General features: G+C 39.1%; 2 protein-coding genes across 2 annotated transcripts in view; both read left to right on the forward strand.

Annotated features, from left to right (window-relative positions):
* The window catches only part of KIF21A (kinesin family member 21A), a 50815-nt gene extending 33148 nt beyond the window's left edge, over window positions 1-17667 (forward strand). The window contains exons 24-32 of the mRNA XM_054399783.1: window positions 3072-3182; window positions 5403-5441; window positions 7393-7529; window positions 8238-8418; window positions 8774-8938; window positions 9498-9615; window positions 12106-12276; window positions 15105-15304; window positions 17574-17667. Coding sequence (XP_054255758.1) covers window positions 3072-3182; window positions 5403-5441; window positions 7393-7529; window positions 8238-8418; window positions 8774-8938; window positions 9498-9615; window positions 12106-12276; window positions 15105-15304; window positions 17574-17667 — 1216 coding nt within the window. The remainder of the gene's footprint in view (window positions 1-3071; window positions 3183-5402; window positions 5442-7392; window positions 7530-8237; window positions 8419-8773; window positions 8939-9497; window positions 9616-12105; window positions 12277-15104; window positions 15305-17573) is intronic.
* A 5756-nt stretch (window positions 17668-23423) lies between these two features.
* LOC128981258 (maltase-glucoamylase-like) overlaps window positions 23424-26472 on the forward strand; it is a 54138-nt gene continuing 51089 nt past the window's right edge. The window contains exons 1-3 of the mRNA XM_054399970.1: window positions 23424-23701; window positions 24149-24251; window positions 24335-24480. Of these exons, the coding sequence (XP_054255945.1) occupies window positions 23424-23701; window positions 24149-24251; window positions 24335-24480 (527 nt within the window). The remainder of the gene's footprint in view (window positions 23702-24148; window positions 24252-24334; window positions 24481-26472) is intronic.

Here is a 26472-nt window from a genome sequence, read left to right on the forward strand (position 1 = left end):
TGCCACGTTCAGTGATATGGAAAAACTGCCCTATAGCTGTCTTCATGTTGCAGATTCTGGAATTAGGCATTTTTCATTATCTGTCTGTCCTATTTGCATCATGTGTTTACAGCAGTCTTCATCTAATATACATTTGCAATGTGTTATTTTTACTGTGTATTTCTAGCATGTGCTTGAGGTGGCAATCATGAACAGTAAAATACTGCTGATAGCAATTATTAACCCATGCTGATGGCTTCAGCGCATTTTACAAGTAGAATCTGCTTGGAAAGAATGCTCTTGGGGGTTAGTGTAGGTGAAGAAAACCACATGTTTCTGCAGTTAGTATGAGATCATTAGAGACTTGTGAAGCTTCAAGATTTAAAACATCAAGTGCTCTGACCTGGCATCCAAGACTCAGGTAATGCCACCTTTTGCCTCACTTCATCTTCTAGAATGGTATCTATTTGTGAAAGTGAGCCAGCAATGAGGCAAAACAAGAATTTCTAAAATTGTGTATTGTGTGAACATTAGCTACATGTTGTCATTAAATCAATCAGCAGTAGGCCTTGCATATATTGGGGTTTGTCGATCGTGTTTTGGTAAATAAGTAATAAAAAAATTCCCACAATCAGTCTGCAGTTATTTCCTCACTGTAACTGCGATGCTTTTTCAAAACGAGAACTCAGTATTGCTGATTTTGCTGGTCACTGGTCATTGCTGAAGAAAGGGTCTGTGAGCCATCTGGCCATCCTATGGAGTGCCATCGTATCTCTTGTAATAAAATACTTTCTTTTGGAGAAGAATGTGGTCTCACCTGCAAAATAAACATTACCTTCTTTGTGCCGCTTACTTAAGTGGGATTCAAGGACGTAGTAGAAGCAGTAACAATGATCCAAAATATGCATTTTTCTTGAAGCAACAGAACTTAATATATGCTTAGATGCAAATTTACTTGTTTGCGTATAAGTAAAATGCTCAACTCTGGAGACAATTCACTTTTCTGAAATCTTTGGTCACTCAGAGAGGCACCTAACTGCGTGTTTGGTTGGAATTCTGTTTATAAAGATCCTAGTGCTGTTGTCCTTTATCCAACTTATCTACAGTAGCCTCTTCAGAGCAGAGTGGTCTCCTGTGACAGCTCTTTTCAGATGTCTCTGAAATTCTGGGAAGTCTAAAAGGTCACCAGAAACCTGTAGTTAAGTGTCTTGCTCTTTTTTGTTCAGATTGCTGACATCATAACACCTGATTCTTTTTTTTTTTTAATACATCTATGCTTATGAAGGTCATTCCACAAGAATTGACACATTTTTATTTGCAGGCTTTCAAAAACAGTTAGCAATAATATCATGCTCTTTACACCACCTTCTGAGAATGTGGAAGTCCCAAGGGGCAGATAGAGAATGAGCAGGAGGGAGCAGGCTTCATGTCTCTGTATGCAGGATACTGGTATGAGGCAGAGCAACTTGGATTCCAGTTTCTGGTTTGGTTTATTTAATCTGGTAGCTGCTCAATAGATATGTAGGTAATTATGGCAGTTGAAACTATCACCCAAGTTTTCATCTTGCTGAAAGATCTAGCCACCAGGCTGGTACTATGATTTGCCTTGTGCCACAAGGGCTTTTGCATTCATAAATGCATATTGGGCCAGTGTAAAGAGAAAGAGAGAGCCTGTCCTGTTCCCCCTCTTTTTATGTTCTTTGCAGAGTATGGCTAGAGGTGAGGGAACCCTGCAAAGAAATAGGTGTTCTGGCCTTGAGACAATCGAACCCTCCATTCCCCTCTGGTGTATTTTAACTGCTAGGTTTTCCTGTAAAACTAGACAGGTTGTCACCTGTCCTCCTTTTCCTGTCTCTTGAAGACCGTGGGGGCACTCTAGGGTCTGCACTAAACTCTTGGCACTATGTCTACAGGTACAACCTTGACCTTCCAATTAGGGCTTGTTTAGTATGTGTGTGATTGAGACAGTTGGCCTTGTCTAATTGAGTCAAGTAGCTCTTGCTGATTGTGCTGTCCTTGTTAAATCATGCTATTCAGCATGCCAGTCCCTAGATGGATTTTTTTCTGTCACAACTTCCTCCCAAGGGAAACTGGTACAGCTTTTCTCCTGCAGAAAGTTGTAGGTGTGTAGATCCAGGCTTGTAAAACTCTGAAACTAGATGCTATTTAGTGTCAGGCTGAACTTTTTCTATCTAATAAAGTTGTGTGGCATAAATGCATTTTCAGAATCTGCCTTCTCTCTTTTGGCAAATGTTTCTGGTTCTTATGCTAATGGTAACAATTTCTAAATATGTAGGGGGTTGGGAGGGTGGTGCGTGTGAAGGATGAACAACCACATGTTACTTTTCCAATTGTCCAGCTAGTTCTGGACTGTAGAAACAGCTCAGAAGAGTAGAAAGCATTCCCTTATTTTATTATCTGACTGTGGTGAAATAATGCTGATACCCAAATGACCTTTTCATTGTTTTTAATGGGGAGTAAAAGGTTGGGAGAAAGACCACAGTGACTGAACTGGAATTATTTCAGAGAAAGAGCTAGAGAGACAAAGGATGGATGGAAAACAAGGAGGAAGGCAAGAGGGGATGGTGAGAAGCAATGCTTCTACTTATAATAGATTATCAATAGGAAATACTTTTTCTCATTGCCTAATTCTGAATTTCTTCTTGAAACGTGAATGTGTTAATGCAAAATTTAGTTCATAATCAAGCATAGTTATGATTTCTCTGCTCTTCATGCCTGTGAGTGGTCTGTTTTAGTTGAAAGTTGTGGAATCTGAAATTTTAGATCTTAATCAGACCTTTCATCTTCTCAATGATCTTAATTTGAGATGCATACTCTGTATTTTAGTCAGTAATTTTTATTACTTAATTAGTAGATCTCCTTTGCATATTTAGTTTCTGGCTCTTCATATGCTGATAAACTGTGAAAGTTAATAAACTTAGTGTATTTTTACATTAAAATGCAGGAACAAATTTAGAGTCTGTAGATTCAAAACAGACAATAAGAGATGAAGCATGTTCTGAAACAGAGAATGACAGCTAATGTCAGAAAAGCAGTTTTGTAAATGTCCTTAAAGATTCTTCTTGCTTTAGTTCTAGACAGCCGTCTCTGTCAGAGAAGAAGATACCTGAGCCTTCACCTTTAGCAAAGAGAAAAGCCTATGAGAAAACAATGGAAAAGGCAAAGGCAAAAGAACAAAAACTGTAAGATTCTTTTATTTATGAAAAATCTGTATTTTTATTTCTTTTAGGACATTTCTTATTGTTGCTGTTTATATTTTTCACTGTGCAGCTTCTGTGTGGGGTTTTTCTGTTTGCTTAGTTTTTTTTCTCCAGAATGTTTTTTGTTTGTTGTTGTTGGGTTTTTGGTTTGTTTTGTGTTAATAACTCATGAGCAGAGCCTTGAGACAATGTCCTTTAGAACTTTTTTTTTCATGTAAGACACCAATTTATCTAAAAAACTGCAGTTTTATAAAAATTTCTTCATTTTACACATGTATTTTCTACTTGGAGCTTTCACTGCTAGCATGTCAACTCTGAATATGTGTCACCTTGTACTCTGCAGCAGTTTGTAGTCTTAAGTTCACCTTCTTGGGGAAACATCAGTAGCTAGCATTATTTATTCACTTAAGAAAAGAGCATCTACTATTTGAGCCATGTTGCATTTAACTTTTCTAACCATTCATAACCTGTTAAAGAAGATGTTCTTTTTTTCTTGTAGCTCAGATTCTGGAGCCCCAGAGGCTAGTCTGTCACCTCCTACTTCCCCACCAAGCCGGCCCCGTAATGAAATGAATGTTTTTAGTCGTCTTACTGTTTCTCAGGGAAACACATCAGTTCAGCAGGATAAGTAAGTCACAGAGGGAAGCCTCAGCCCCCAACAAAGGAACTGCAAAGTGTATTCAATTTATTATCAGTGTAGTATCTGTTAGGTGTTTTGCCCTTCTGTAAGACCAGAGGAGATATTTCTTATCATTTGGTGTAGTTTTGAAATAAAATATTTTTAACCCCTTATAGAACCATTGTAAAAAAAAAAAAAAAAAATCAAGAAAAGCAATTTCCTGCTGAACCTCGTTTCCTGTTTTCTAGGCTATGTCTTATATTTGTAGCTTTAAACCCAAGCTAGAAAAGAATGGTAGAATTCTTAGACGTACGTGTATTTGTGTGTGTGCTTACACTGGAAAGTAGGATTTAGCTGTCAATGTAGGAAATAGTGCTTTTGACAGTTATTTGGTTACTCTAGCCTTTCTGAGAGTGCTGTCACAGTGGCACCTGGGAGGATGGAGTTTTGAAATAGCTAGAACATCATTGTTTAGGGGTTATGGAAATTATGGAACAGACTGACTTTAGGAGGTGATCTGGAGAAGCTGATGACGTTCATATCTTGTTTAGCAGAGCTCAGTTTCCTCACATTAGGTGTCAGTTAGGAGCCTTACTCCAAACTGCAGTGGACTTGCACAAAATCTTTATAGGTTTCTGTCGTGATACTAATGCTATACAGTGCTTAAGGACTGCAGATCAGACTTGGAATAGACCTCTAGTTCTGACTGTAGCAAAATTGCTCTTGTCTGTTTACACTAATGCTTTTTATAAAAGCTTTTTAGGGTGGTTTTGTTGTGTATGTTTTTTGTTTGGTTGGGGTTTTTTGTTAGTTGGTTTTGGTTGTGGGGTTTTGTGTTTTTTTTTTTTTTTTTTTTTTTTTCCCCAGTGGTCATCAGTCACCACATGCCAAACAAGGCTTTCAGTAGTTTAACTGTGCTCATAAATTCTATCTTCACTGTTACCTTTATCTTATTGATAACTCTTGCCTGACCATTTAAATTTTCTCTGGACTGACTTTGAAGTCAATTGAAACTGCAGAATCTGTTTGATTTGAGCTGGAAATGAAGGATGTCTTAAGACCTACTGCAGATGTTCACTTCTGCGTTTGTGTGTGTAATTTTCCTTGTGTTTCTTAGATTTTAAGTGTTGCTGAAAACAAGAGGTGAAGGATTTTGAACTTAGGATTGTTTGCAAATTGGTGTTCTTATTTCTGTGGGCTATGAGTATGTTTAATACTTTTATGCTTAACATTTTCCATGCTTCTACACTTAACAGGCATTGACGTTCAGAATTTCTTTTCCTTTTGATGCTTTCAACAAGCATGTTATAATAAAGGTTAAATTATGAATCTATCTTTACCTTTTACTTATATTTTTGTAAAAAATATTGGAGAAATAAGAAATGGCTTAGCTGGTGTTACTCAACTTCCTTGGCTTGTGTTATCACAGGTTTGAGGTATACCCTGAGCAATGCTTCATACTGTGTGTGGATTTGCATTGCTTTTCTAAATTGGCCGTGCTGTAGTTATTCTTTCGTATGGAGGCTTTACTTTGCTGATACCTATATTCTTTCTCCTCACAATTCCACCACTGTTGATTGTAGGTCTGATGAAAGTGATTCCTCTCTGTCGGAGGTACACAGGTACTTACCTCTTTCTCTTTTCTGTTTTCTTGGCATCTCACTGAAGCTATTCCAGTTCTCAAGAGATTTCATTTTGCTGCATGAATTTTCCTGATACTTGTACACTGTGTCTCTTCTGCTTTTGCCAGAAGTTTAGGAAACTAAAATTATGGTCAAGCATGTCTTCCCCTTACCTCTTTTAAGGTGTTCTTTGTTGTTGGGCATGTAATTTTTTTTTGTTTTAAATGAAGTATGATATGAAGCTTTCCTTAGACATATTCTTTCTCTTTATTTTCCTTTAAAAAACAGGAGCAGACATTGTCTTAGGTTTCATAATCTTCTTTCTGTTCTTCGTGTTCTTTTACGTTTTTGTCACTAAAAAGTAAATCCCAGTGTAAATAAAATTTAATAGTGTTTTTATCTTACAATGGTACCCACAGTGGCTTAAGAGATTGGAAGAAATGTCCCCACTCATGTTCCAAAGATACAGCTTAAGATTCTAGTACTTAGTCAAATATTTAGTTTATCAAGAGATGGACAGTCCAAGGGGTAACAGTAATGTGATGGTGTCTTTGGTCACTGTAGCAATTGTAGAATTTTTTTGTCTATAGATTTCAGAGCACTGCACATAAAAAGCTACCTTGGTGATGATTTTACATGGCTTGTCAAGAGAATAAATAGGTGAGAAGAGCTGTAGAACTAACTCCAGCCTAGAGACAGCATGATCTGCTGGGGAATACTAAGGAGAAAATCATGTTAGTTTTGTCTGATTTTGAAAGACAAAAACATAGAGATCTAAATTAATTAAGTAAATCATTCACGTGTTCTTGAAAATCTAAGAAGTGCAGATTGAAAGCTGAATGCCTTTCCAACATGAGGAAATTAATGGCAATGTAAGGCAATAATAAAATTAGAAAAATCTATTAGAGGATTGTGGAGGAGTAATGAATTATGTGAATGAAGATGTCCTGAGCACTAAAAATGAATAAAATAATGATTTTTAAAACTGTACTAGAAAAATCAGCTAATCGTCACCAGGTTAGACAGTATCAAGAAAGACTTCCTTCCTGTATCAAGCTTCTGACAATGTAACAGAATTTTTACATTTTCCTAGATCACCTCACATTCTTTGTGAGATAGGGCTATGGTTTAGATCCTTTTTCTCGGAGTTGTGTGTAAATCCCAGAAGGGCATGACAACAAGTCTTAAGCTGGTCAAGTCACAGCATTGTGTTGCATGTTTGTGGACATTAAGACTTTTCTACATTTCAGAAGTTTGTGGGGTCCATGTGTGTATGCAGTTGTATGCTTGGGATTTTAGAATGCTGAATGATTATTTGGTGTTGAACTGTGAAGTTTTTTCTGGCTTAGTTACAATCTTTTGGCACCACCACAGAACTGGCTATGAATTCCCAGGAAGATTCCTCCTGTACTCCAACCATCCTCCCTTTTAGCCATTTGAGTAGAAGCTTGCCATTGGGTACAGAGTGCTGAAGGGAACCTTATTCAAGCACACAAGTTAACAGCAGTTCTCCAGGTCTGCCCCCAGAAGGCAGTTCATGTGAAATGCCTGCTGAGTTTGGAACTGGCAGTGTATATTGTTTGCTCCGTTTTTCAGATGTGCTGTTTAGATTAAGATGTCTTTATGAAATTTGTAGTCTTAAGGCTGGTCCTGGGCATCCAGGAGCTTTAAGCACCCTGGCTCTTTCAGAATTAGACTGACTTTCCCATGTACCCAACATGCAGCATCTTTTTCATTTGTTTGTTTTTGTATGTGATTTCCTTTAAGTGATAGTCCAGCACTGACACTTGCTAAAGCTAAACACTAAAACTCCCTACATAGTTCATAGGTATTCAGCTGTTTTCCCCTCACATGTAAGAAAATTAGGTTAACTTCTTTCCCTACATTTACGTAAATTAATCTTGTCTGTGTCTATCACTATGCCAAACTCATGTTCTCCTCTTCCCTTTAGGGGGATAATTAACCCATTCCCTGCTTCAAAATGCATCCGATCAACCCCGCTTCAGTGTATCTATACAGCTGAAGGGCATGCCAAGGCTGTGCTTTGTGTTGATGCAACTGATGACCTTCTTTTCACTGGATCTAAAGGTTGGGAAAGCTCCATGCATCTGTGTTGCCTACAGACATTGCTTTGAGGACTTGGGGTAGCGTGACATTCTCATTATGTGTTTAGTGCTGTAAATGCAGTGGAAGATGGTGAGGATCTATTTTGCAACATAAGATGAAGAAAGATTTACAATAACATCAGTTTTTAATTTCAATGTATAATATTTGGCATAAGTGGCATAAGTTAACTATAAAGAGTAACACTAACATTTGTCAAGTGTTATGACTGAGCCAATCCTAATAGCATGTGCAACATAATGTGCAATGCAAAGTGATAGTTTCAAGTTTGATATAGAGGTGGGAATTAGCATGTCTTTGGCTTCTCCTAAACTATGGTCTAGATGAATAATTCTTAAGCTAAAAACTACATGGTTCTGTTGGCCTGTCATAATCCAAACTTTACAGCTTCTAAACTGTTTGTGCCTTCACTTTCCCTGAGATGGGATTTTATCCTTTAAAAATGCTATGGGAGCTAATACACACAACATTTAGCCATTAACCTTGCTTAGTTTTGATGTCCCTGTGTAGACCAGTTTAATTAGGCTATTTTTCTGCAATGCATACCTAAGTGGAGGGATATGCACGAGTGAATGAATTTATGTAGTGCTTTACTGCATTTCGGATAACATTAATCTTCTGTTTGGCTGAAGGTTTTATTATTCTTCTACCCTTTTGTTTGTCTTTATTTAGATCGCACCTGTAAAGTCTGGAATCTGGTAACTGGACAAGAGATTATGTCTCTAGGGGGTCATCCAAATAATGTTGTTTCCATAAAATATTGCAACTACACTAGCCTGGTCTTCACAGTCTCAACCTCTTACATCAAAGTGTGGGACATCAGAGATTCTGCCAAGTGTATTCGGACATTGACGTAAGTATGCTAAATTTCAAATGCCAAGAGTTTAAACAAGTCTTAACTTTAGGTAAATTTTATTATGTTTAATTAAATAATGCAGCACAGTGTAATTCAAGTACACTATTTATGAGTCTTCAAGCTTTGCATATGTGTTCAGGTTAAGTCCACATAGTACAGGTAATAGAAACAAAAAGAATTGCATCCGTGCTTGTAGTGTTTTATCGCGTTTGCTATGTGATTGGCATTTTGCTCAGGTAAATAGGTTTGTTTTTAAACAGCACATAAAGTAGGAAGAACATAACAATGAATGGTTTGTTTTCTGTTTTCCTTTTTTTTTTTTTTTTTTTAACTCCTTCCTCTCGGTACTCAGGTCTTCAGGCCAAGCAATGCCAAGTGATGTGTGTTCAGGAAGTACTAACAGAACAGTCACTATCCCAGCTGGGGAGAACCAGATCAATCAGATTGCACTAAATCAAACTGGCACATTCCTCTATGCAGCTGCTGGAAACTCAGTGAGGATGTGGGACCTGAAAAGGTACTGATCACCAGCAGAAGAGAATGTTCTTCATGTGGTTACATATACATATAAAAAAGTCAGTGAATATGAAACACACTCAGTGAAGTGTTCCCTGTTTATGGTTATGTCCATAACCTAGGCAAAATATGGTCAAGGTGTATGGATTAAATAGTCCATGCTGTTTTGGTTACAGAGATAAAGGAGGTGCTCATAATTTCCTCATGTGTTAAGGTTATGGTGAATTGTTTTAGTAAAAATGTTAGGGAAAAACACAATGTTTTAAGCTAGGCACTATAAAACAGATACTTGTAAGGTGACAGATGCAATAATAGCACTTTTCCCAACGGAACCTGCTGCACCCAAAAACTGTGTTCAAAATATGGAGAATAATTTGAGGGGAATGATTTTTCTGTACTCTTAAATTTTACATAAATAAAGTTTTGTTTACATTTAATATAGATTTAACATTTAGTCAGGGATATGAGCAAAAAGATCTGTTCTTGCAGAAACTGTTCTACAAACTGTCATTGGTCTATGGAAAAATAACAAATCTTCATTTATTTTCTTACTCTTGAAGATTTCAGTCTACAGGAAAGCTAACTGGTCACCAGGGTCCTGTTATGTGCCTTACTGTAGATCGAATTTCCAGTGGACAAGATCTTATTGTCACTGGTTCAAAGGATCATTATATAAAGGTAAACTATTTTCTTATTTATTTTAACTCTTCACATCAGCATGGTATATAGTCTTCAGCAGAAGTGACTCACATCTCCATATTTTAAATGTAATAACCAAGACAGGAATTCTTTCATCAGATATGGATTACGAATAATGTTCAATCTCAATAAATGCTTATCACTTCAGTGCTACTTTTATTTGATGATGTTATCTTTATTTAAATTTTTACTTAATTCCCCACAAAGTTGACAGGCTTCAAGAAATATTCCTAACACCTACTCTTAAGTAACATTTAGCTCCTTGAAAGTATCCTAAGTCAGCATCACTATTTTGGAGCGCAGGCCAAATTGCTTAAGCAGAGACATTATGTGGTCCCCACAGAGGAGTATCTGGGGTCTAGCCCAGGCTCTTGCTTAAGTGTTACCTATGTTGTGGACTAGGGAGGAGGCAGAAGTCAGCACATCTCAGCCAATATGCCAATCTATTTGGTGTATTCATTAGCACATAGGTTGCTCTGAATTGTATTCAAAGAACAGCCAGTGGTGTTATAATGCTATCCTGCTTCTTGGCATTGTGATTAATTCATTTGAGGACAGGGAAGCTTTTTGTAGGGAGTTCTGTTTGTTTGGGATTTTTTTCTTTTCCTTTTTGTTTTGGCCAATCTCACGCAAGGGGATTTTGAACCCACAAGCTCCTCTTTGTTAGGACTGTGTCCAAAGCACTACTCTTACAGGAACTATACATAATGTTCTCCATAAAGCTCTGACCCTCATGCTGCAAATAACATGGGATTCATAAAATCAAAAAGAAAATTGGCAAGATATGCTAGCTTGTTATGAGGGAGTACCCTTTGTTCTGGTCTCATACTTCTCACGCTGAATAACGTCTATAAACACTTCTGGAAGGGGCACAAGAATTGGAACCCAAGTGAGTTTGTCATTGAGACAGGTTTTCTCCTTTTATCCTGCTTTTCTTGAATGCTTGGCTGTACACTAAACCAGTCACAGAAGACAGCGTGGGATGTGGGTGCATAGCTTGTTGGTTTGGACTTCAGATTTGAATCCTGTCAACAGTCCCCCTGGTTAGAGACCAGGGGATTCTTAGGTACATGGCAATAGAGAGTGGCTCTTGGTAATGAATTTTCTGCAGAATTTAGGAGCTACCATCCTGGCACATTAATCAGTGAAGAACCTTAGTGGGGAAAACAGAATGTGATCATACAAGGCAATCTTTTCATGCTATCAACTCATGTGACAAACAGGGAGGTGGAAGGGCATTTGGGAAAACAGCTGTCAACAGTTAGGAAGTACATCTGCTATTTTTGTGTGCTCCTTTGCTGTGGGCAGGCTACATAAATCCTTATGAGGTTGCCTACTTCTTGACGTGCATCACTAGACTATCCAGGGATATTTTGGCCCTGTGTGTGTGTTCTGCAAGGTGAATTTGTCTAATTGTCAAGCCACTTCAAAGAACATAAATGATCTGTATGTGCATGGTCAGGGCATCAGTTTGGGAATTCTCAGTGCTTCTGCACATGGGCATGTCCACTGCAGGTAGCAGGTCTGGCCACAGATAGTTTTTCCTTTCCACTGGAAGCTACTTTGTACTGTGCCAGGGATATTAGTCACTTGAGTCAAACTGCCCAATTTTTCTGGCATATCACTGAACTTCTTTGCTACAATTGGAATTGATGCATGTTAATTGAATGTGGTACCTTGTTAAACTACCTTTAATACACTTAAGGTGTTCTTTTACACTGTCAACCTCAATTTTTTTTTTAACTTCTAAACTCATTCGTTTTAAAAGGTCAATGAAGAGCAAATAACAGGAGATGAAATCTGACATTTGCTTGTGAAACAGAGGTAGTGGTTTTAAAAGTTACAGCTCATCTGTGAGACTTAGGGCTCACTACAGTGTGAAATGAAACAGGGTTGTTTAGACTGCTGCAGAGTCCTGAGGAAGATTGATTATGTCTGAAGTTGTTAAAACAGACTCAGTTAAAGAATTTAGTTTAAGACCATATTCATGTATCACAGGCAAGGAGAGAGATGTCTAGTCCATGAAAAGCATCAGGATGTAATGGTATGTAACCGTTGCCCAAACAGCTTGGTTAGAAAAATACATGAATTTCTTCTCTTCCTGCAGCAGCCTGTGCAACTCTCCTGGTGAGAGTCATGTTTCCCAAACTCATGGATTTTGTTTCTCTAGCTCACCACACAGTATATGCAAGCTTGGCCCTGCAAAGATGCAGTGTGTTCCATAACCATTTAGTAGCACTTCTTTCCAGATCAGTCTGCTCTGAAGTCAGTGAGGCATGCCTGCATAAGGCAAGTGGTACAAAAAGGGGAAAGAGTGGTTCTGGTAGATAAATTCTGTCAAATATGCATCCTGATACAGTAATAAGACTTTCTGAGTTTTCCCTCTGGAGTTACTTCCTGCATGTCATCCAATCTGGCTATTTGGCAGATAAAGTTAATTTAACATGTTTTATTATTTATTTATTTTAGATGTTTGATGTGACTGAAGGGGCTCTTGGAAGTGTAAGTCCTACACACAATTTTGAACCTCCTCATTATGATGGCATTGAAGCTCTTGCTATTATGGGAGACAACCTTTTTAGTGGATCCAGAGATAATGGAATTAAGAAATGGGATTTGGCTCAAAAAGACCTTCTTCAGGTAATGGAAAAAAAGATGCAGCTAATGTGACAGTCATGCTGTGTTTTCAGGCTGTATGAATTTTAAGGCTCATACAATCACAGAATTTACAGAATGGTTTGTGTCAGAAGGAACCTTCAAAGGTCATCTAGTCCAACCCCCCTGCAGTGAGCAGGGACATCCTCCACTAGGTCAGGTTGCTTAGAGCCTTGTCAAGCCTGACCTTCAATATCTTCAAGGATGGGGCTTCAACTACCTCCCTGGGCAACCTGTTCCAGTGTTCCACCACCCTCATGGTAAAGAACCTGTTCCTAACACCCAATGTAAATCTCCTCTCCTCTAATTTCAAACCATTGCCCCTCATCCTAGCACTACAGGCCTTTGGAAACAGTCCCTCTGCAGCCTTCTTGTAGCCCCCTTTCAGGTACTGGAAGGCTGCTATTATGTCTCCCTGGAGCCTTCATTTCTCTATGTTGAACAACCCCTGCTCCCTCAGCCTGTCCTCCTATATAGGACAGGTGCTCTAGCCCCCTGAATCGTTTTTGTGGCATTCCTCTGTACCTGCTTCATCAGGTCCATGTCCTTCCTGTGTTGAGGGTTCTAGAGCTAGATGCAGTACTCCAGGTGAGGTCTCACCAGAGTACAGTAAAATGGCAGAATCACTTCTGTCTTGGATGAATCTCCATTCATCTTGTTATGCAATGCATACCCACACCTAATAGTGTGTTTGCTGTTAGAAGATATTTGCTGTGGGTTTTCATTGGCGTGGGTGGGGGTGTGTGTGTGAAGAGAATGGAATTTTAGAGGGATGTGTGCAAAAAGGACTTCAAATTCAGGGTAACTTTGAAGTTAATTTTAAGTTGTTTTGACTTGGAGAACTGATTTTGGGCTACTTGCTATAAGCCAGTCTGTTCTTTTGTGTCTTATGAAAAGTTGTGGAAATAGAGATACAGTTATTTAAGTGGATTCTGTGTGAGAAATGGAAGGCAAAAGATGATCCTGGCTTTGCAAAGCTTTTATTGGATACTAATAATGTAAGAAATTTTGAGGAAGGAGTGCATTTAATGTGTAGAGTGATAACAAGGAAACTTGTTATGTAATAGAATATTAAAGCTTTGGACATGACAGAATAATGGACAGGTCACTTTAAGAAGAAAATTTCTATATGGGCTTATTAATGTTCCGTAAATATACACACTTTCTTGACCTTCTTTCAGCATTACCCTGTTAAATGCCAGTTCCTTTTCGTAATACTACTAAGAATTCAGAGTTAAACTAAGAACTCAGAAATTCAACTTGTTACAGAAAATCTTCACCTGACCCTCAAAATCAGAAAGAATATGGGAATAGAGGTCAAGTAGTATGTTCTGGTGGACTGTTGTATTATTTCTCTTACATTCTTTTTGGTATGTGCACTTCATAGTTCTTACACCTCATGTTCCCTGTTTGGTAGTTTTAAAAGTAAAATGTAATTAAAATTATTCCTCTTCTATAAAATGTGTGTTTTTCAAGGAGGTGAGACTAAAGCATTTGACAAAATAATATAATTTTTTTTAATTCACTGTCTCTTTTGGGGAACGAAGGAAAGCACTGTCACTTTTGCTAATTATGTGATAATTCAGGGCCCACTGGCAGTCACATAGTGTGAATTTGACCTGCTGGTCCAAGCAGTGCCAGCTTTATAGTTAGATCAGGTTGCTCAAGGCCTTGCCCAGCTGAGTTTTTACTTTCTCTGAGGTTACAAATTGCACAGCTGCTCTAGTTTACCCATTGCATTCCTTAAACTACTCTTATCCAGTCAGAATTGTTGTTGCAACTTTCCTTTGATATGTATGCTTGACTGTTGTAGGTGAAGGAAGTTTAGAGTGTAAGTGCAGCATTTCCACAGACGTTCTGGTTTGTCATACCTGTTAAACAAGTCTACAACTGATGAAAACCATTTAACAAACATTCAAAAGAGTTTGCAGATCATCTACTTCACACACTTGGTGGTGTATGTCTGAAGTCACAAAACACCACTGTGACAAAATGAGGCTTTTAAGAGCCATTCCCCCTCCTAGTTTCATGCAGTGCTGCAGGACCAGACCAGCAGTATTGTGGTAGCAGTTTATATTACAGATAAAATGCCAAGATGATCCTAGGAAGCTGAATCCACTCTGTAACATGAGAAAGGCAGCAACACAAAGTAGTTCCTACCAAACTGGAGGAGAGTCACTCCTGGTCCCCTTAATAGCCCAGGTTTGCTGTATTTTATTTCCTCAGTGTTAGTACGAAATGGGTGTTCATATTAGATGGTCTGTGCAGCATTTGACTTTCTGAGTTAGCAGGAAAAATGTTGGTGTACTTCTTTAATAATGAATTAATGTATTTTTTGTTGTGTAACTTCACAAAATCAGTTGATAATTTGTAATGGGGAAAGAAGAAAGGAGGAAGGCACAGACAAACAGTTTGTCTCCCTGGTGTATTTTTAGTATTTTTTTTTCTTTTTATGTGTTTTATAGCTGTTTTAAAAATAGACTTGAAACATACAGAAACCATATGTCAAATAGGCATTCAAATATGCATTTGAACATATGCAGATGTGGCATTATCCTAAGTAAGTTTCTGTTGTATGTCAGGTCACTTGTGCACGTTGGATTTTCTTCTTGCTTTTCAGTATTATTTCACAAAGAGAAAGAAAGTTGTGGTATAGAAGTAGCCTCATGGAAGATAGTACCATCCTTGCCTTAAAAGAGAAGCCGCAGGGCTGGGGTATACCTAGATTCCTGTAGCAAATCAACTGCAGATCTTGGAATTTTTCATCTGGAAGTTTTTGCAGCCCTGTGAGACTTGTCTGTCTTCTTTTTCAGCAAGTTCCTAATGCTCATAAAGACTGGGTGTGTGCTCTTGGGCTGGTACCTGGCACCCCAGTTCTGCTCAGTGGCTGCAGAGGAGGCATCCTCAAGCTCTGGAATGTGGATACCTTCGTGCCCATTGGGGAAATGAAGGGACATGACAGCCCTATAAATGCAATCTGCACCAACTCCAGCCAGATCTTCACAGCAGCAGAGTGAGTTTTTCTTTTTCATGAGTCTTTTCTTTCTGTAGCTCCTGCTAGAATTCTGTCCATGCAAATGCATTTGGGAGATCTTTGGTTGTCTAAGTCACTTCATAGCAAGCATGGGGGAGACTTGTCTGTGTCCCTGAATGCTAACAGTCTACTGTAATGATCTCTAAAGCGGGGTGCATGCACCCTGGGGAATGTGCAGCATGATCTGTTGGAATGCAGGAAGAAAATAAAAATGCACATGGGAGGCAGGTGGGTACTTCACAATTTTTTTTAGTTGTGGGGTGCATGAGCAAAAAACTTTGACGACTACTTGTCTGCAGGATAGCAAGGAGATTTTGACAATAGCTGAGAACTCTACCAGCTTGTGTCTACAGTTGGCCTATTTACAGCTATTCCTGTCTGGTGGGAATTTTTTAAGAGCCCTGGTGTGTGGTTGTGTTTTGGGCTTTTGTTTGGTTTTAAGTGCCAGTGTATAGCAGAAGCTTTGCAAACCATCCTACTCTCCTTTTAAAACACCTTGGTTTGAACATTTGCTTCCTCAGTGAAGTGAGAAAATTTGAGTACCTAAGACCTTATGGGAGCTTGACCAAGAAAAACACCTCATTCTGGAGAAAATGCAGGAGATGGCAGCAGAACCTGCTTAGTGGTGTGGTCTGAGAACAGGAGCTGTGAAAGCTGTCATGTTAATCTTCTAATGCCAATCATAGATGCTTCCGAACTCTGAGATGAAAGCAGATCTTTCTATGCTGAAAAAGGATTTCCATATTTGGTGGCCAGTTGTGGGGTTTTTTTAAATATTAATAGTAGAGAAGTCAAAGCTTCTGTCTCTGCCTAAAGTTGTTTAGAAGATACAAGCACCTCAAATATAAAATACCAGCCTTTTTAGCTGGCACTTGTAACATTGTGGTGAAGGTCTACACATCTTAGGGTATTCTCTGAGAACTTGCACTGAAGTGAAGGCTCAGGTCAGAAAACCTCTACAGTGTGATAAACTCTGTTCTGACTGCTGCCTCCTGGGGTTTTTTTTTGAGCTGGTTAAAAGGACTATATGAGTCAGTGTTTGCTAGTCATGTAGCTCAATGTGAGAAAGTCATAACTTCCCTCACACAGAAAAAAATGCTATTTAACAAGACTAGTTCTTTCATTTCACTTTCTATGTATGGTAATACAAGTTACGTAACCTGTTGCATATGATACTTGCATATTACACATTACAACTGTGTAAATAATAACTGTTGCCAAAGGTACAGAATTAGAGCTTGCCTCTCCTGGGCTTCTGAACACTAGCTCACTGGTGTATATGTGGGCTGTTGTCACGGAGACACCCACAAAAGAGAAAGCAGTAGCTACCCAAAGTGTGGTTTCGTTGCTACCAAAAATTACCCAGTGGGCTGACAGGTGGGGAATTCAAGGTTCAGGTGTTGCTACCACATAACCAATTCCAAGTTTTTAACAATATCTTTCTGGAAAGATGAACCAGCATATGTACATGCTCACTCATAAAAGGAAAAACCTCCTACTCAGGGGTACCCAGAAATGGGTTCAGTCACCCAAAAGCAGGCAGCAAAGGGCTCTGATGTTTTTGGTTTTGTTTTTGTTTTGTTTGGTTTTGTGTTTTTTTTTTTTTTTTTTGTAAGGGAAGGTGATTAAGGACTTTATATGGTCCTGTGGTTCTGTGCTTTTGTTACCTTTTCTTATTATAGACTGATACCTCTCATGCAAAAGAAGTGTTTCAGGTCCTGTTTGATTTAACCTGTTAAAACTTTTCATGTTTGTTTTAATGGCAGGCAAAGCAGCCTTGTCCTGTTGAGTCTGTCTCTCAATCTGTCTGTCTGATTCTGTAGTGCACTGCCTGTTTGCCTGTCGTCTGCTGAGTTGCAAATAGTTACATGATGGAAGCTGTTCTGTGGTGTTACCCTGCTTAAGCCTATTGCTATTAATTGTATTTTAAGCATATAAGTCATAGCAGAGTTTTGCTTTCCTTGGAAACAATCTTTATACTTGCCTAAGTGATTACAGCCAGTAGCCAGTGCTGTGAGAACGTTCAAGACTCTTAAATGTTGTATATCCTAGACTGCAAAGTCTCCTGGAGCTGGAATGAGACTTCTATATCCATGAAGGAACCTTATTTTGGCAAAAATGTCCTTCTGCATAAGACATCCAAGCTTTTAAGAGAGTTCCCCTGCCTTCCTCTCCCTCCCCCTCACCACTTACCCAGTCTAGTACCTAGCTCTAATACTGCTTTGTGGTGTGCTTTTTTCTTTTTCAGTGACCGGACCGTGAGGATCTGGAAAGCTCGAAATCTAATAGATGGACAGATCTCAGATACAGGAGATGCAAGTGAAGATCTTGCCAGTAATTAGGGGGATAAATTAATGTATTGATGAATTTCAGGTGCGCTCTATGCAGTTTGCTGCATGCTTATTAGGTAAAACGCTGATGATGGGAATGAACTGACAAGTAAAAGAGTAAACTCTAATAGACCTGCTGACCTTAAAATATGTACTGTATTTAAGAAAAAAAAAAAATCTCCTCTTGGTAACACGCTTGTCTCAATGGTCACATGTATATGTTTGTGTTTTATGACTAAAGTTGTGTGCTGTTTGTAACACCTGCAGTTTAACTGGAAATCAGTCTTATCTAATGACCATCTCAAAATTATAACCTGGAATATAAACCAAAAATGCTCTGCTGTATTTCACTCACAAATATGATCAGTTGTTTTGTGTTTTAGGGTAGCAGGAGGAAGATTGTGTCCCAGTAACACACCTTTGATTACAACAGGCAATTTCAAGATTCTGAATGTCACTTGCACTGTTTTTAGTAAAGTGAAATAAGATGAGGAGGAGCTGTAATGACAGATCTGACATGGCTGTATCCTGCTAACAATGAATGCTGTATGATTTGTGTTAATGTTAGCATATAATCCTTGTTGACCAAAGTTGTGCAGCTATGTATACTCTGTGCTCAGGACTAGAACTCAAATGCTCATAAACTGGTATGTTTTATTAGTGTTTTGCCTACATTCTATAATGACTAGGTGTTCTTAATATCATGACAGAAATATATCTTAATCTATTTTTCTTGAGGATTTGTTTCTGTCATCTCACAATTTCTTTTTTAAAGCAAAATGTCTTTTCTTTTTATCTAATTTTATATGCTGCTAAATGTATTTTAAATACACTGTTTTGCAAACCTTGGCAGTTACTTTGGGAACTGAACCATGTGTGTTGGAAAAAGCTGTGTAAATAGAGGGTTGTATAAAGAAAATATCTTACCTTGTGCCTGTATGACTTAAAGCTCTTAAGAGTGTGGATATTGAGGGAGGATGTATATTTACCCTACTGCTCTGAGTATTAATTTGTAAATTCTGCAAATTTAAAAAATTTGTGTAGATTCACATACAGTGTTTGGATATGGAGGGGGTTCTGTTTGTTTGGTGTTGGTTTTGGTTTGGGGTTTTTGTGTTGTTTGGTTTTGTTTGTGCTTTTGTTTTGTTTCTAGAAAAGATCAGTCTGTAAATTAGAACTTCTGTAGGTAATGCTTAAATAAAGATGTGAATGTGAACTACTACTTTTTGTCTTCATACTTGCTTATATATAAAAACAAAATAAAATCACTTCCCTTGCAAAAGCCCTGAACATAAAAGGTACAGTTTTACACAATGTGGTAGAATAGCTTGCCCATAGGTTGTTCTGGTAGCCCACATTTGTTCTTGTTGGCCGTTGTTTGTGTTTTGATACGATTTAGGAACACCAGTAGAATTCACTCAGGCTTAAAATCAAGCACATGGTTCCTGTTCTTAAGAGATGATAGCTCTTATCTCATTACATATAGTCTGTCAAACAACAGAAATTTCTGATGCCTCACTGATCTTGGAGGAATTATTTCCTTTGCAGCTCATCTTGAGAGGAGATGAAAATGCATACTGCAACTTGAAGTTATTCATTCCAAGTTTTGACAGAAATGAGTAATCATACATATTGTTAAGAAACAGGATAGTTCAATAGGTTAGTTAAAATAAACAGCAGCAATGCCAATTATTTATTGTGCTATTTGACTACTGAAGGGGTACACACAAGATTCGGGACCATTTCACAACTTGGAGCAAAACTACCAATGGAGAGTAGATTTGCATGCAAGGTAAAGTTGAAGAGGCTTTGTGTGCCTGGTGGAGGGTTTCTGTGCACCTGGCCCACTGTGCCAAGCTACATAAATGATGCTGACAGCTGAATGCTCATGAATGCCACCTGGGAAGCCTAGGTTGTTCAGTGTTTTTAGTGTGTAAGATTCATGTGACTACTGTGTTTTGCAACTACAGGACAAAAGTAGTTATAAACCTAGGAAGTGGTTGCCTGTTTCTGTGCTGCTCTGGCTTAGTGGACCATGTGGTGAGGGGCTGTTGTGACAGCAATCTAAATTGCAGCAGGTTCTTCTCTGCTGATGCTTGACAGCATAGACACTGTCTTTTATGATGCCGTCTCCTGATAGACACTAATACAGTTTAGATAATGCACGTATGGAAAGATAAATTATTTGTTCATTTTCAATCTGGGAAGATACTCTGCCTAAACCAGATCTTAGTATAGAAAGCAGCTTTACTCTGAGAGTCATTGCCATGAAGTGGAAGAAAATTGTCACTTTGTCACAATATCAGTGTCCTGTTTCAATGGAGAATTCAACTGTTTGGGTTTTTTTTCCTAAACTTTTAGTTTGTGCTATAAAACTACATATAAGACAAAAGACAATATGAAATTTTAAAAAAGGTGAGCACTGGACTCTGATAGTCTGAAGATGTTTTATTAAAAAAACAAACAAAAAACCAACCACCGCACAAAAACAACCATAACTGAAGGTGTTCTCTAAGATTAATTTTCTAAGAATTTGTGGGAAAAGTATATTCTTTCTCAAAGGTGGAATTCAGACGTTAAGCAGAGTTTGTGGACAAATTGCATCCAATCTTATCAGCCCAGATACATTCTTAAATACAGACAAGGTCATGTGCTAAAATTAATCTCCTCTAAGAAAGGAATACTAAAAAAATATTTACAATGTTTCTTATTATGTACTGGAACAAGGGCTTACCATGCCCTGCCTTGTATAAAAGGCTGCCTGTTGTTGCTGCTAGTGCCTGCAGAAATTGGCCTTCAACCATGGAAAGGCTAAGGAGTCTGTGCTTCCTGGCTGTTGTGCTAGCAGGTAAATGTATGACACTTTTATTTTGTCATAGGCTTCAAAAATAATAGAAATGTGAAAATAGAAGAGCCATTAAGAGTGGTGATTATTTCACATGGGAAAGGACAGAATTGGGCAAAGGTAGCTTCACTTTGGCACCAGCACAGGCATGTCAGTCAATAGGAGCATTCAGGTCAATAGGACCTAGTTCATATTCTGTGGTTGTATACCAGAGGTTAAGTCCTTCCAGACCCTGATAAAGGGACACTACATCTTACATTGCTAGCTAAAGGAAGAGGGAACCTCTGTAGCTGATGCCTTTGAAACACATGGTTGAACCCAAAATATAAAGACTAAATACTATTAATTGAAGAGGCATGTGGTAATACTTTAGTATCTTTCTTATGCCTCATTGTAGCATTTTCTAATCTAATTTCACAAAATTGAAGTCAAGGGTTTTAAAGGCAGTGGAGTTAATTTTTCATGTATGTTTTTCAAACTACCTTGCTTTAGCATCTGTTCCCATGGAAATTATCATGGAAAAACAGCAAGTGGCCATTGCTGTTACTGTGTTCCCCTGCTCATCTGCATTTTATTTTCTGTGTGTGTTTACAGACATGGGCCATAAATACAGTGAAAATGATGTAAAGAGTTTTAAACATTTTTAAGAAGTAGGGAATGAAAATTGCATTTCTCACTTGCCACTAGTAGAAGCAAATCCAGGAACAAAGGGTGAATGAGGTTGTAGCCTTGTTCAGCTGTTCATACCTGCAAGTGATTTTTATAAAAAGAATTGTTGGAAAAATCAACTTTCACACTGATGAGGAAGAGAAAAAGAAATAAAGACATTTCTTGGCTCCTGTTGGGGCAAATATTTTTCCCTTTGGCTAGCTTTTTCATCTGAATATCCTCCTTATGAAGTATTTTGAAAGTATTTTATTATACAAACGTGTTGATAAAAGTCCCCTGTGAACTTTTTGCTATATAAAATGACACCAAGTCAATCTGCTGTAGAATTTTCAATTATATTCTTAGATTTCAGCAATGATAACATTGATGCTGCATTTGGCTTCTGATTAGGTTTTAGGGTGTTGGTTTGTTTTTAAGTTATTTGGTCAGTTTATTCTGCACTTTGTCTTACAAGGTCTTAATCTGAACATGTAAGGCACAGCAGTGCAAAGCTGGTGGGCGCAAGTCATGCACTGACTAGAGAGATGGTGCTTGGCATGGCATTTTTTCAGCATCTGTTTGCAGAGATTTAAGGATCTCAGGATCCAGAGGGCTGCAGGAAGCCTTTGAAATCCTTCCACCTCCCTTAATAAAAAAAGTATTCAATGTGTAGTGGTACAAAGGCAATGTAGTTATTTTCCATGAGATTTGCAGTCTCTCTGTCTTTCATAGATTCACATAATTGATTAGGTTGGAAAAGATCTTTTAAGATCATTGATTCCAACTGTAGACCTGCAACTTCCAAGTCTGCCAACAAACCAAGTCTCAAAGGACATTTACATGTCTTTCCATCAAATGCTGGGCAGAAAGCAGCCAGCCCTTGCAGCATGACCGTCCAGAAAACAAAGATGGAAGCCAAGACTGCCTGTCTGGCACCTGGCAAATATTAACAGGATTTCCCCTGTAAACTCCTGCCTCTAGAAGGTGATATGAGGTGTAGCAATGACAAGCAAACTTTGCTGCACAGTGCAAAAGTGTTAGACTAGAGCTTCAGATCAAAGGGGTAATGTAAGTTTTCACAAAAGACAAATATAAATAGCACTCAGCTCCTGCTTTTCTGTACTTTCATCATCTACCTGGAAATCAACTCTGGCATCATGGCATTTTCTAGTGAAACTACAGTTTTATTGTGTCCCAGATATGTAAATATTGCTTGGGCACATCTTTTTGTAAAGTTCTTTACATGCAGGAGCCCAAACCGCAGCAGTGACTTTAAGCTTCCAAGCACACAACAGTTGCCATTACAAAAAAAAAAAAAAAAAAAAGCAGAAGTATTAGTCATTTTATGGAAAAGAGCAATTATCATTCAAGTAGATTTAATCCTTGAATATTGCTGTAATGACTAAAATGACAAAAGTTAACTTCAAAATGAGCGTGCTGCCTGTGGGATGCCTGCTCTCTTTAAGAGCATTTGATAACAGAGCATTTGATTACAGAGCGTTTTGTCAGCATGGGAGGGAGCTGGTCTCCTGGTCCCCCTGTTCTCAGGAGGCTTACTCTGAGCAAATCAACCACAGGGCTTGACCTGCATCTGCAAAAAGAAAACGATTTAGCATCTTACTAAGAGGTTCTTGTCATGATGATTCTGCAAATGACTAATTTGTTACTTTTACTGCTCATGTCTTCCCTGTACTCAACCACACATTTGTTAACAGAAGCTACTAATACTATGTATATATAGTAGTTGTGCAGTATAGAAATGAAACTCAATGCAAAAACTCTGTTTGGTATTATAACATGTCATACAAGTGCATGCTGATTTCAAATATTTATATCTACATATGTAGATAACCTCTGAGTATAACATGGCAGAGAATATATATGCAGAAAACGTAGCAGTGTCACAGAGGCAACAATTTCAGTCCTTAATAGTGTGCACTTCCTCTTCAGCCAGGCTGAAGTGCTGCTCTCACGCCTCACCAGCATTTTCATTAGCTACTCACTGTTTAACTTTCCATGAGTATTTCAAGCAAGTTGTGCTTCAGCTGAGCACCTGCATCTCTGAGTACTGAACAGAAGAGACCTGCTGCCTCGGCTTTTAAAAGAAACCAGTTGCTCTTGTCTTGGACATGAGCAGACATGCTGCTCTACTGTCATCTTAGGCAAAAGGATCGTGTGTATTATGCCCAACATTGGGGGAAAAATACCAACAAAATAAATAAGTTGTTTAATCAAGTATGTGTGGTGGTTTTGTTGTTGTTGGCTTTTTATTTCAATGAGGCTCCCTGCTGCTCTGACTGCTTTCTCCTCATGTCCAGTCCTAGGTGGGTGCGTTGGCTCCGGGGAGGACAATCAGTGTCCTGGGGCTGTGGCAGTGCAGAAGCGCATTGACTGCCACCCCCAGCCCGGTGCTTCCCAGGAGGCCTGTGAGGCACGGGGCTGCATCTGGTGTGCTACCGATGTGGCCAACGCTCCCTGGTGCTTCTTCCCGGAGGACAGTCCCTATGGCTACTCTGTGGGTGGGAACACCGTGAAGACAACCAAAGGCTGGAGGTAAGTAAGTGGGACTCCTCCAGTGCTGCAGCCGGGTGCTGTGCTATGACCACCTCTACTGCCAGCTCACCAGAGACCTTCCCCAAGCTGCTTTACTACTGTTTGCTCAGCTTGCAATGAAGAGGATAAGCTGCATTTATAAGCCATGCAAAGCTGAGGTCCTGCACTCACACCGTGTTGCACCATGTTCTGGTGAGGAAATCAGAAACTGGCATGAGGTGCTCCCTCCTACCCTGGAGACCATGATGTTTCCTTGTTTCAGTAACAACTAAACTGTTTATCCATTAATGGTATGGGGGAGACAACAGCAATTCCAGACATTATTTCTCTTGATAAATCAACAATTTATTTTAAAAGTGCTGGTGTAGAACAGCTGAGTTGTTCCCCTTAGCCCTCACCATGGTAGCTGCAAGCAGCTGTAGACAGCAGCATATGTTTCTGCCACAGGGTAGCCCTGAACAAACGGCAGGCCCTGTCCCTCTTTGGAAATGACATTTCCCCAGTCATGTTGGAAGTGGAGTTCCAGACAAAGGACAGACTCCGGTTCAGGGTGAGTGTTTGGGGGAAGGGAGGGAATCATTTAACCAAAGGAATGCACGCTAATGCACCTGCCACTTCCTCACCTTGCTTTAGCTCTATGATCCCAACAGACAGCGGTTTGAAGTCCCACTCAAGATTGACTCCCCCGGCATTACTGCTGATGAGGCCAACTACGAAGTTGAGCTCTCAGATGACTCCTCACACTTCAGGATCAAGAGGAAAAGCACTGGCACTGTGCTGTGAGTACTAGATGTCATTCATGTCACTTGTCATAGAAATTAAGCATGGTGGGGTAAGCACTGTTTCCTCACTCCTTATGCTTGAGTCTGTGTGACAGGCTGAAGCATGAACTGGATGTAGTATAATTACAGACTTATGGTTTGTCCCTGGAAAACACTCATTATTAATAGCAGTATGTGTGTGTCTACCAGGCAGTTGTCCATGTTCATGTATGACGTTATTCAGCAAGTTAAATAACTTTTGAGGCTATGATTTCACAGCTTAAGGAACTCCACTCATGAAAGCACTGAACTAAGATTTCTGAAATACTGAATATTTTAACATATCAGCAATTAAGCACCAGATTTCCTGACACTCTGAAGAGGTATGTCTAGGAAACAAAAGCTCAAAGCCACAGAGGCTGTAAGCCTCTAACTTTCACTGATTTTAGTGAATGATATTTGTGGGTCTAGTTTATCACTGCAAAAATAGCAGTTGTATTGTAAAGCTGGTACTGTAAGTTTCATTTTAGCAAAAGCTCCCCTCGCTAGCAGCTGTCACCAGGTGTCATAATTTCCCATACCCTTGGCTTCCACTGTCACATTGCTAGTGTGTAATGATACTTAGCAAGAGAGACACCAATGAAGGTGAGCTCTTGTCAGTTCCATTCAGGTATGACACAGTGTGATGGTAGCAGCAGTCTGTCTGTCTGTCTATGGTGACAAATGACAGTGTTACAGACTGCTCTGGGTTATTGCTGCTTGACTCAGACATGTAAGGGAGATGCACAGAACATAGAGATAAGGGTACTACTCACAATAGGGTATGGTTGTGTCTGTATTAGCATTTTAATTCAGCACCTTTTGGCATGAATCTCCTAATTATACAATCTCTTGTGTATTGGCTGACGTTGCAGTGGTCCTGAGGAGCATGTATTAGGTCCCTTCCACATGATCTTTACCAAGGGGCATGCTCTGGAAGCATAATCAATGTGATTCAGCTGCTAAGGGGCTGCTTTAAAGCCACTGAGTCTTCAGCACCACCTCTGCCCATCTTGCATCCCACCACTAGTGCAAGCACATTCCCAGAAGGTCTTTGGGATCTGAGTGGATCATTTTATGCATTAGCAAACCTAACTGCCAATCAAGAAATAAAAAAAATTAAAATAAATAAGTCAGATTTCTTCCCTCCCAAGAAAATCTACTAGGTACTCAAAATATAGGCATTATATTTGTGAGCAATGTAAGGATGGCTTAACACTTGTGATGCAAGCAAAATTATTGTCTTTAGACAGCCTCAAGAATGGTTTGAGTCTGCAGATGAAACCGCTGTAGTGGGGTTTTAATTATCTGCCCATTCTTTAAAATTACTATCTCATGACATCTCTTTTTAAATATGCTGCAGTCAATTTCATAAAGTTTTCTTTTTGCAGGCTATTGTAAATGAATGCATTATGCATTACTCTGTTAACAAAGTAGTTTGATTCCTTGTTGCACTTAACAGCTTTGTGGAAATAGTGGGCTTGGTGGTAAAGGCCCAGTTTTCTTCTCTTTGTAATAAGTGATTTTTGTAAAGGCTCATTAATTGGAATGGTGATGTAAGAGGTGAATGCATAACGAGACACTGTGAGCAGCTAGGTCACAGACTTGTTCCCATTTAGCACTCCTCATCTTTACCCAAACCCGAAGGATTTAGTCTCAGTCAGGGAATCCTCAAATTTGGGACATCCTAGTTCAGCAAAGAGTTTTGCCGTGAAGCAGGTGCAGGGTTTGATCCACTGAGCTGCCAGAGGTGCAATTCCAACGAGAGGCAGAGGAGCACAAGTCAGTCTCGGCTGAGCAGATTTCCAGGAAGTCACGTTTTCTGTCCCGCCATGCATCCAGGGAACTCTCCTTCATGCCCGTAACAGTCAGGAACCTCTTGTCCCCTAAAATCTGTGCTCAGCAGAGGTGCAGGTGTGGGGTGCAGCAGCAGCGATGTGCTGCAGAGCCCGGGAGGTAGAGGGCAGTCTT

This window comes from Indicator indicator, chromosome 3, assembly GCF_027791375.1.
Source record: "Indicator indicator isolate 239-I01 chromosome 3, UM_Iind_1.1, whole genome shotgun sequence".
NCBI lineage: Eukaryota > Metazoa > Chordata > Aves > Piciformes > Indicatoridae > Indicator > Indicator indicator.